Source organism: Cupressus sempervirens, chromosome 9, assembly GCF_028749045.1.
Source record: "Cupressus sempervirens isolate cs-2001-9-10 chromosome 9, ASM2874904v1, whole genome shotgun sequence".
Taxonomy (NCBI): Eukaryota; Viridiplantae; Streptophyta; class Pinopsida; order Cupressales; family Cupressaceae; genus Cupressus; species Cupressus sempervirens.
In genome coordinates this window covers 527,272,302-527,282,318 of record NC_143126.1, presented here as the reverse complement: position 1 = coordinate 527,282,318, position 10,017 = coordinate 527,272,302, and the positions used below count along the sequence as shown (strand labels likewise).

The following is a 10,017-nucleotide window of genomic DNA, read 5'->3' as shown; positions in this document are numbered from 1 at the left end:
GTAAAGATTGTTATCTAGATGCCCCTATCTTATGTGTCTATTTGCTTAGTACACATTCTTTGAATTTTTGCATATATTAGCTTGATTCAGTCTGTTTCGAGTTTCCTTGCATGTTTGAAGTTACCTCGATTTATTTTGATTTTGCAATACCAACTCTTGGTGCCGAATTAAGGTTTAGAGGCAGTATCACACAGGTCCAAACTCCAACACCGTGACAACTAGCCATTTGACGTAATTCAAATGAAAGATTCTTCTTATTGGATAATTGACGTCCTTACACAACATTACAATCAACATTATATTTCCATCAAGAAGAAAAAATTTTAAAAGCTCACCTGCAACCTTAACCAAGGTTATAAATAAAGACTTCAAAATTAAAATCAATATGTAAGGATAACAAGTGATGAAAAGGATAACATCTGATGGAGAAAGCCAGATAATTCATTAACTATGTTAATGCAAGAACATGCCCCTTAAGAGACTCGGTGACGCATAAATGACACTACTTATAGCGAGCACAAGAATAAGAAAAGGGACGTGTAATGTGCATGGCCATGAATAAAGATTCATTTATAGGGTAGAATTGTATTTAGTTGTACACTTGGTATTAGATTCAACATCTAAAGAAAAAATTTGGAGGGAGAGATGATTTTTCATGGCCTGATGTTAATTGACGCGTATGGGCATGTAATTGTAAGCGTAACATGGATAATGATTCATGCTTAGAGTTGTTTTGATTGTAGTTTTAGTCGAATGGAAAGAAAAAAATGTCTCACCCAGCGTTATTATATCTGTACTTCCATTAGGTTGAATGAACAAAAACAAAATACGACTTGGTGTACCATGTTTTATTTGGCGAACTAGATAAGTCGTTTATAACAGGTTACTCGACCAGATGTCATATTGCTGCAAGTACGCTGAATTACAAATTTAACATACGTCAAGAAGAATCACTGATATGATTGCAACAGTATTTTACCACTGTACTTGCATGTTTGGAAAATAACTTGATACATTCAACTTTTTTGTATGGTCATTTTTTTCCCATAAAACTGAATATATTAAAGCCCACCTTGGCCTACAGGATTCCCCCACTAAAATCTGATCAATTAAATTGCGACATTCTAGTAATTGAATGGTTAGGTTTTAATTACACTTGCTATATTAAATAGGCAGGCATTCATTGAGAAATTGTTGGTTTGTAAACCAGGTACCATGCAAACTTGAGTGACCATTCTCAGCTGATCTTAGTTCTATTTATAAATCCTCCAACTCAAATAAGATCTTATAGTTAATTGCAACGAAAATCTCATTGGATCTCCAGTTGCTAAGCATGTCTCTATAGCACATTCAATCTTTTTTCAGCTAGTGCATAACAAATCAGATAGTATCGAACATTAATAAAAATGTCATTTCAAGCAAGTACAAACAATATTATCAGAAAACCCAGTTGTCCTTTGATCAACTTAAAAAATCAACTGCTTAAAATGGCACCCCGAGATATCAAAATAATATGAAAAAACTAGAGGAAGACCAGAAGGGCCTAGAGAATATATATATTTCGAAAGGGTGAAAAACTGAGTCATTTCAATCATTTGTTTTACAATTAGAGAAATGCTACCACACCCTAGGTATGTTGCTTATGAAATTGGTTAACATGGAATATTAACCCTCACGGGGCAGCTAAAGTCCTAAATGGATTAACTTGCCATTGCACAGGCAAATAATATTCGAGGCCCGAGGATTATACCTTTGGACGCATGTCCACTTTATGCTGTTCAAGAGAGACCAAATTATAGTAACTATAATTTCTGCTTGGGAAACTGGGAAGAATATCAGCAATTGTGGGCCAAAGCAGTTCCAGCTGCTAATACATCTAAATCTAATCCACAAAGAAAGGTCTGCTACTAAATTACTACAAAACTGTCAAACTAGAAAACCGGGTTCAATGGATCAATGACTCCCCAAGTAATTAAAATCAGGACAGAGCCACCAAAAATTAGATATTGCATATACGAAAGAACATTCTTACAAAGTCATCCAAATTCTCTGCCAGTCTTGACAAAATGCTGTACAAAAGTTCCCATTCACATCCAGTGACAGGAACTAATTAGAGCCAACTCGGATCAGAATTGACTCATTAAATGAGCTTCAAGTGTGTCGAGCATCAGTGGCTGCAAGAGTAGGGATTTCTCTTGTATTTGGTTCATCTTCACAGTCTCTCCTTAGCTTCAAATTAGGGGCACGGGGAGTCATTTTCTCAACCTCCTCCCGGGTATATATAAAAATCTTGCGCACAATGCTGCAAAACTCTCTGTTTTCAAACAACGAAGTCATAGAAAATGATTACAACATACCCAGCATATAACATAATCACCTATTGACAAAAGTCATAGAAAATGAGTACAACATACCCAGCATATACATAATCACCTATTGACAAACAAGCTAATATGTTTGGATGGAAAATTGGGCATTGATACTTACTGCCATGGATCATCCCCTACAAGCATCATATCTCCCTCATCATCTGTGTAGACAACCTGCCAGCCTTTGCTTGGATCCTCCAGTTGTCCTTCAAAATTGAACATCACCTCAAGCTCGTGGATGAGCTCTTTGTATCCTTCAAATTTCGTAAGATCCACAGCTCGCCCAAGTGCACTACCCTGCTTATGCACCTTCATTGTGATGAAAAACATGCTTCTAAACTGTCAGAATCTTTTTAACAAATATAAAACTCACAAAATTCTAATTTTGCATTACAGAAATGTTAAATGATTACCACCTTAGTACAGCTCCTTGTAGTATTACTCTGAGCTCTGCACTGTGTTTCTTGTAATGGTCTCCAAGATGATTTTTCTTGCTCAAAGCTCATAGCAGGTATATCAGACTTGATCAACCTTGCTGGCTCCAACTGTTGATCCTCTGGGATTTGTGAATGAAATTCTTTTGGGGTATGAGCAGAAACTTGTAAGTCTTCCTCATTGACAGAAACTCTATTTTTTGATGGATTTGACTCGCTGCCTGAGAAATTGTCGATCAAATGGAAACCAAATAATTTGCAATTATTGTCTGCAGGGCGTGACATGACTTCAGCTCCCTTGTCTTTAGAAGCTTCCCTTGAAGCAAAACCAGGCTGGTGATCTGTTGTTCCCTGTTTACTAGCTTGAATGTTTCTCATTAAATTTCTGTCCAAACCACCATGTCCCCCTGAAACTTCTGAATGGCACGGCATCATATGCATTTTCCAGTTTCCCAATGCTTCCATTCCCAAGTTTGAGAAATGTGGGTACCCACTGAAGCCATTCCACCTCATATGTCCACCAAGTTTGGGAGATGGTACCATTGAGGCTAGATATTGTTTCCGATTAGACTCATTCAGTTCATGTAAGTTGCTGGGAAAACTTGTCATCCATGGCCCAGATGAATCTCCAATTTTACAATCTTGGTCCTGAAATGGTTTTCTGGAAAGTTTCATTTGTTGTGGATCTTCCACGATACGATTACTATATGGCCCACACAGTTCTTGCATTTCACTAATGCCCTGAAAACTAGGAAACGCGTCTCCATATGGTGAGTCATGCCTTTGCAGTGGCATCCAATTTTCAGATACCAATCTTCTTTGCGAGCCTACACCTTCTGGTTTGACATCATCTAGTTTTGGCCCCCACACAACTGTTTTTTGAATATTCTCCACATCACTGTCACCCAAGGTCATAACTTCTTGACCTTGCAAGACCCTTGGATTAAATCTTTGCAACTGTGTAGAATCAATTGATGCCTTATCTGAGACAAACATCAGAGAAAATAACAGCTTTTGAGGGAAAAAGAAAAGCAAAAACGTCACTTTAATGATGACTTGGTATTTGCTAATGTATGATAAATAAACATAATACTTACCGAGAACTGGCAAATCTGGATTTGAAGGCAATGCATTTGGACGGGGCCTCTTGTTTTTGGCTATTGGCAAAGGATTAATTGCTGATGGGGTCAAGGCAGGTTCTATTTTCCATGGTGAGACCCTCTCTGGTCGTGGAATAGCTGATATTTCATCCCATTGCACCTGAAGTTCACAAAAATAGAAAAGTGAATATAAGCAAGAAGTTGAAAACTTGCGTGTTGCCTAGATAGCGATGATAATTAAAAGCTAATGAAAAAACTTATTCTGTTCATAAATTATTAAATACCTTTAGGCATCTCCACTTTGAACCTGGCCACCTCACAGGATCAGAATCACCTATTCCAATGATGGTACCAGTAAATCTGTTCGACAGAAACACAAATCAGGTTAACCACACCATAATAAATACATCTTTAAAAAGAAATTGTGGTACTATGCAATTGCATTTTCTTCTATCTATAGCCATCAAACAACTGAAAGTTACTGATCTCCTATATGGTAAAGTGAATATCACATATCTATTTTATAAACTTACAGCTCTGGGCATATTTCAAATTTCAACACATCCTAATCCAACAAAGAATGGTTATTCAAAAGCTTTTATATCTATCTATTACATCATAACCCATCTATTAATACTCGTCTTGCCCAAACTACTACATATTATAAGTAAAAAGCGCTCAATAGGAAGACCTTTGCTCCGGGGCTTCTTCTCCCTCAAACCGCATCCTGAATCTCATGCCAACTGAGAAATTACTGTTCATGGACTCCATGTATTGATCGTAAGGAATTATGAACTCTGATGGGCTGGTTCTGCATAATATGTACAGATCCAGACATCAAAAAGGATGAAACAAAAATTAAACAAGGCATACAAGTGACAATATAAGCAGATTCAATTAACATACTGTCCCTTTATCAATGTAATCTAGAAAATATAAGAAGCTCCTGCGAAAACGAGTGCAGCAGTCCCTAGCACTTTAATATGGCTCAAAGAAAAATGCTCATAAAATGAAAATAAAATACAAAAGTGCTGCCCATTTATCTATTTTGCGACAGTATGACATACCACTACTTTGGGAAACAAACAAAATGACAAAAAATTGTTGAAACAACCATTCAACTATCTCATAACCTAAATGGGCAGGCCTTCGGGTGCCTAATGCTTACCGCAACCCTCAGTGTTTCAAATGCTATCCTTTTCTGAACATCTTTGTGAAGTACTCAAAACTATCAGGTCCTTTTAAGTTTTGAGCAATTTGACAGCTTTTCTTGTTTTTTTCACATTCCTTTGATTTTTAACTTTTTTAGTAAAAAGGCTTATGTAAAATAATTTGAGTGGTAAGAACCTAGATGGAAATATCATCAGTTTTAACACATCCTGCCTGACAGTTCTCACCTTGGCTTGTAGAAGACACTAAACATTGTCCTTGTTGAAACTGCATGTGATGCAGTAGCAAGGACACCAAGATGCATGCTGTGACTGGATATAACTGAGGATGGAATGTTGCTTTGCTGACGCATGGCACGCCTCACCCCTACACGTAGTTCACCATTTTCACTCCTGAAGCCAAAAACACACTACGCTAATGAGAATCCAAGCAAAACTAACATTTTAAGAAAGCTCCATACAGGTGACAATGGCCAGGCCTATAAACCTCAGAAAGATGAATGCATCTCCTGCTACAAGTCTTTTGGAGCTAACAAAGACACTCCAACCGGTTGTCAGCAAATGCCTTCTTGGTTGACCTATTTTTTGCAAGCAAACAAAATTATATTGTGTTGGTTATCGAAAATTTCTTTCCTTCAATAAAACTCCTTAGCTAAATCATTAAAGCCTCTTTCACATTCTAAATTCACTAAATAAAGACACTCCAAAAATCGAAGATATTAATGAAAAATCTTTTACAGTCATAAGAAGGACTGCAATATTTCACCATATAAAGTAGAAGCAGTCTTAACCAGCTGGTTTCCGTTAAAAAAAAAACATTTCTGTTAAAGTCATCACACATAAATGTAATCTGATTACAAGAACTAAAAAGAAGTAGAATGCTCATGATTATCATGAATTGGAAAAAAAAACTTACAGCAATTAGCCTAACAACAGTTTGCCCTATAACAAGCACCTCAATCACAATCACTCATAGCCTCATACAAATATGCTTCCATGTTTGCTACCGCAATGATTAAACGTTATTCATTGCCTAACTATTAAGTTAAAGGTTCAGGTATGCCAGTAACGCCAGAAAAATGAAATTAGGATTGCATCCATTATGATTTCATCCATATAAAATTTAAAGATAATGCAATATATATAAAGCTTTAAAAATAAAATTTTAAGACCAGATAACACAACATATACATGAGAAACAAAACAACTGTAAACAAATAATGAACTTGAGAATATTGAAATTTATGTAAGTTTTCAATATTATAAGTTGATTAAACTTCAAAATATTAAAATTCAATAAACTTCAAAATATTTAAAATTAAATGCAGTTGGATCTAACCTAAATATAATTTAATCAAGTTGATAAAATTATAATTTTAACAAATGTTCTTACTTTAAAAGTCAAAACCCAATGGAAGCTGTACAAATAGAATTTTTTACAAGTTAAATCCTAAGTTTTCTTTTAAAGCATAAAACCCACTAAAACACCCATCTCCCGACAGCACTACTAATCCCCACACCACATAAGCCATTTCCTTCTCTTCAATTGTAATGCATGAGAATATGGAGGACAGGTAGTGTCCATACACTGCGGCTCCTGTGATTTGTGCAAACTTCAAAGCTAATGCAGTTCTCTGTTTATCTAGCTGTGGCAAAAGCGTAGCAGGTTTATCTAGCAGCTGAGATTGCAGAGCTGCAACACCCTTCTTGACTTCCTCATTGAAATAATGCCATTAGTGCAAGTACCCCACAATTAATTTGTACAGCAAGGTACAGGGACATTTACATATTCTTTCATGAAATGCAATGACAAAAACAAAAATCCAAGAAATTTTGGGTTTGAACCTCTGCTCAAAACTGTGCTGTCTTCACCTGTGGACTGGACCATAAAACTCGACAAAGAACAAATCACATCTACATCCAAATCCTGGGGTTTTTCTGGGCAAATCAATACCATAGCCTAAAAGCTAGCTGCTAGAATATGTCTGGCTGAAAACAGGTGCATCCAACAGTTCAAAATATGGGCTCAATTGAATAAGACTTTTGGAAGGAAAAATTCAACATTTATTCCTAAATTTGAAACCTATTTTAATACAAACTAACAGAGAACATGGCAAGCAACCTACCACGAAATATATGCCGGAAACGCCATTCATTTCCATGTAGATCTTTGGCAACTAATTCTTGAGTTGGAGGTTGTTGACTCATGTCCTACATAAAAGAAAAGATTTTTGTTATATGAATGAAATATAATATGATTAATCAAAATGAATGCCAAAGGTAAAATAAAAATTAAATACTAATGCTTGAACAATTGTGTATATAAAAGTTACCAGAGGTGGAAGGCATTCATCAGCATGTCTCCTGAGAACAGAAAAACCTCCATGTGTACTTGTGTCAGAAGCAGTGAGAGTCTTACAAAAGGAATGCACAGAAGGCTTTGGAGGGGGTGGAGCAGGAGGATCCATATCAGTAGAACCTTCGTCCTGCTGCGAATGTGACAATTCATATAAGCAGACCACAGGTTTTCTATATACCATGAGTAACCAAGAACTTAGGTCTGAGATATAAGGTCATATAGACCTATACATACCAGACAGGCCACAGCTTAAGGAAGATTGATTAGCATACCTCTGCCTCGGGAACCAAAGTAATGTGAGCAAACACTTCATCTGTGTCTGGTTCAGCCTGTAAAGAAATGTCAGAAGCAAAATAATTAGGATATACGCAACTAGGAAATGAACCATAAGCTACTTCTACATTCAAAGAATAGAAAGCTAAGCACCATAGTCCAGAAACATGCAAAATGGGGTCAATCAACAGACATAGGTACAAAAGAATTGATACTAATTTACCTGTAGCAGCACATTGATCACCCGACATAGAATTTTGGATGGCAGGTCATACAAAGGCATTTGTTGTTCAGCTTTCTGGTTCGTGGATGCTTCAACCTGCAATAAAACACCCGAATTTGTATAAATATTGATTTCGATTTGAGTTCTAGTATATGTATACAGCAGGAATGGAAAGAAGTAAAGAGGAATACATTACAAGAGATTTTCATAAGAGGTGTATTACCACAAAGGGTAGATACAGATCTCCACAAAGCATATACTAATTTAGACGAAGGCCAATACACACGGTGATCATGATTTGGTGATCATGATTTGGTGATCATTTTGCAATTAATATTTTGTCAACAAAATTCAAAGAGAATCAGAATTGTATCAGGCGATTTGACATAATATACCCACAAAAACATACAGTGATGATGCTTGAGTGACTAGGCGAGAACCTCCACAATGCCATAGTACGTATAATCGCTCTAATAGTGTATCGTGAATGATTCGATAGTGCTGAAACCCGATAGTGGGAGACGCTCGTAAATGTGTGGGGAACAAAGAAAACATATTCTTCTGTGGGAACCTCGAAATAGAAAGAGGCATTAGGTTGTGCCGTGTGACTGATCTGGTGATGGGTTACGCTTCTAAATGTACTGAGAGCTATTAGAACATATTCGATTGAACAGGAGGCAAAAGGTACTGGGATCAATATAAACATGGCATGCACAGCAACTAAAGAGGGCAATACATGAAACCATGAAGATTTCTGGACTATGAGTACATACCCAAAAGCTGAAACAAGCTCTAGTGGTATGTGCATGATAGTCCACGTAGACTTACAAAAAATGGGATCGTGCTTACAAAATATTGGATCATGCTTGCACTCACATTGAAGCTAAGAGCTACCATTTAACCAACAAAAAGTGAAAAATATACATATATGCATACCTGCTCAATATGACCCTGGGGGAAGTAAAACACCCGCTCTCCAATCCTTGGCACGGTAACAAGAGGACCAGCGCAGGCATGCCAGAGCTCTTCATAGAGAGCATCGTTGGCATCTGTAACAAAATTGAAGCAGCAAACAACAAATAACATCAGAAGATCAAAAAGAAGCGTTCTAAATGCATTGTGTAGAAACCCCATGTGTCCTTAGGCCTGCCCTACTAGAACAGCAGCAGCAGCAACAAAGATCTTGTAACACCAGACCCAGCTTTATAAACGGGGTTACTACAACAACAACAACAAAGATCCTAACATACCTCAAAACCACACAATGCACAACACAATAAGAAGCAAAGCTCACCTGTACAACAAGATGAATTAGACGAGGAAGAATTCTGATGTCCATGTGTTGTCTTAGCACCACCACCACCACCAGCCATGTGTCCCAGAGCAATCTCAGATGAATAACTACTCTCTACACAACCACCATTACTACTACTGTTGTTACTCTCCTTAGCCAAAACCGGAATCCTACAGTGCCTAAAACCTTCAGCATAAGCCATTACCACTACCAACTTCAGCTCCAACTAATTCACCGTTTCCTTCATTCCACTGTCCTAAAACCACTCACAGATCTATCCAAACCACTTCTCTATTCCCACCTTGCTCAAAAACCCCATCAAATTACCTCACAAATCCACCACCCCAGCTCAGAATTTCTCAAACCCACTTCAAATTTCGGCAAGACCTACACACCCAACAAACGATTTTGTCAAATCCAATGTGATTCCGCTCCTTCCCTCTCTCCTGCTGTCTACTCTGCTGCTATGACCGGTTTAGCCAACCTACGGGTAGAGTCAAGACATAACCGCAGTCGGCCATTTTTTTACCCCACCGGCGACAGCAGTTGGCATGCCGAGAAACACCTCGGCTGCCGGAGATTGGCAAAATGGGGAGATTGAAAGTGCCACGCTGGCACCTGCTACGAAAAGAAAGGCGGCTGCACGACTGCCTATCGCCGGTTTCCACAGGCCCATAATCATTGGGCAGGATATGCAGCAATAAATTAGTGGGTTTATCATTACCGGCCTTAATTTGTTTTTCACGCCTGGTTTTGAAATAAACTAATTACTGCATGTCTACCGCGCGGCAGGCAG

General features: G+C 37.7%; 1 protein-coding gene across 2 annotated transcripts; it reads right to left on the bottom strand.

The window, feature by feature from the left end:
- Nucleotides 1–1,986: 1,986 nt before the first annotated feature.
- LOC149539668 (auxin response factor 2B-like) lies at nucleotides 1,987–9,658 on the bottom strand. 2 transcript variants are annotated; one of them, XM_089800892.1, is made up of 14 exons: nucleotides 9,222–9,658; nucleotides 8,864–8,976; nucleotides 7,928–8,023; nucleotides 7,704–7,760; nucleotides 7,406–7,561; nucleotides 7,199–7,283; nucleotides 5,560–5,650; nucleotides 5,301–5,465; nucleotides 4,595–4,714; nucleotides 4,188–4,263; nucleotides 3,901–4,063; nucleotides 2,786–3,786; nucleotides 2,488–2,678; nucleotides 1,987–2,314 (listed from the first exon to the last, which is right to left on the bottom strand). In XM_089800892.1, the coding sequence occupies exons 1-14, from the start codon at nucleotides 9,421–9,423 to the stop codon at nucleotides 2,152–2,154; spliced, it is 2,679 nt and encodes an 892-aa protein (XP_089657018.1). In that variant the 5' UTR covers nucleotides 9,424–9,658; the 3' UTR covers nucleotides 1,987–2,151. The 2 variants fall into 2 exon arrangements, with proteins under 2 accessions (XP_089657018.1, XP_089657019.1); XM_089800893.1 differs by having other exon boundaries at nucleotides 7,406–7,558.
- Between the last annotated feature and the right edge of the window lie 359 nt (nucleotides 9,659–10,017).

Coding starts and splice junctions, on each gene's coding strand:
- LOC149539668 (XM_089800892.1), bottom strand. CDS start 9,423: ATGGCTTATGCTGAAGGTTTTAGGCACTGTAGGATTCCGGTTTTGGCT. Junction 7,562..7,703: donor CTTTGGTTCCCGAGGCAGAG/GTATGCTAATCA, acceptor TCACATTCGCAG/CAGGACGAAGGTTCTACTGA. Junction 3,787..3,900: donor TCCAGATTTGCCAGTTCTCG/GTAAGTATTATG, acceptor TGTTTGTCTCAG/ATAAGGCATCAATTGATTCT.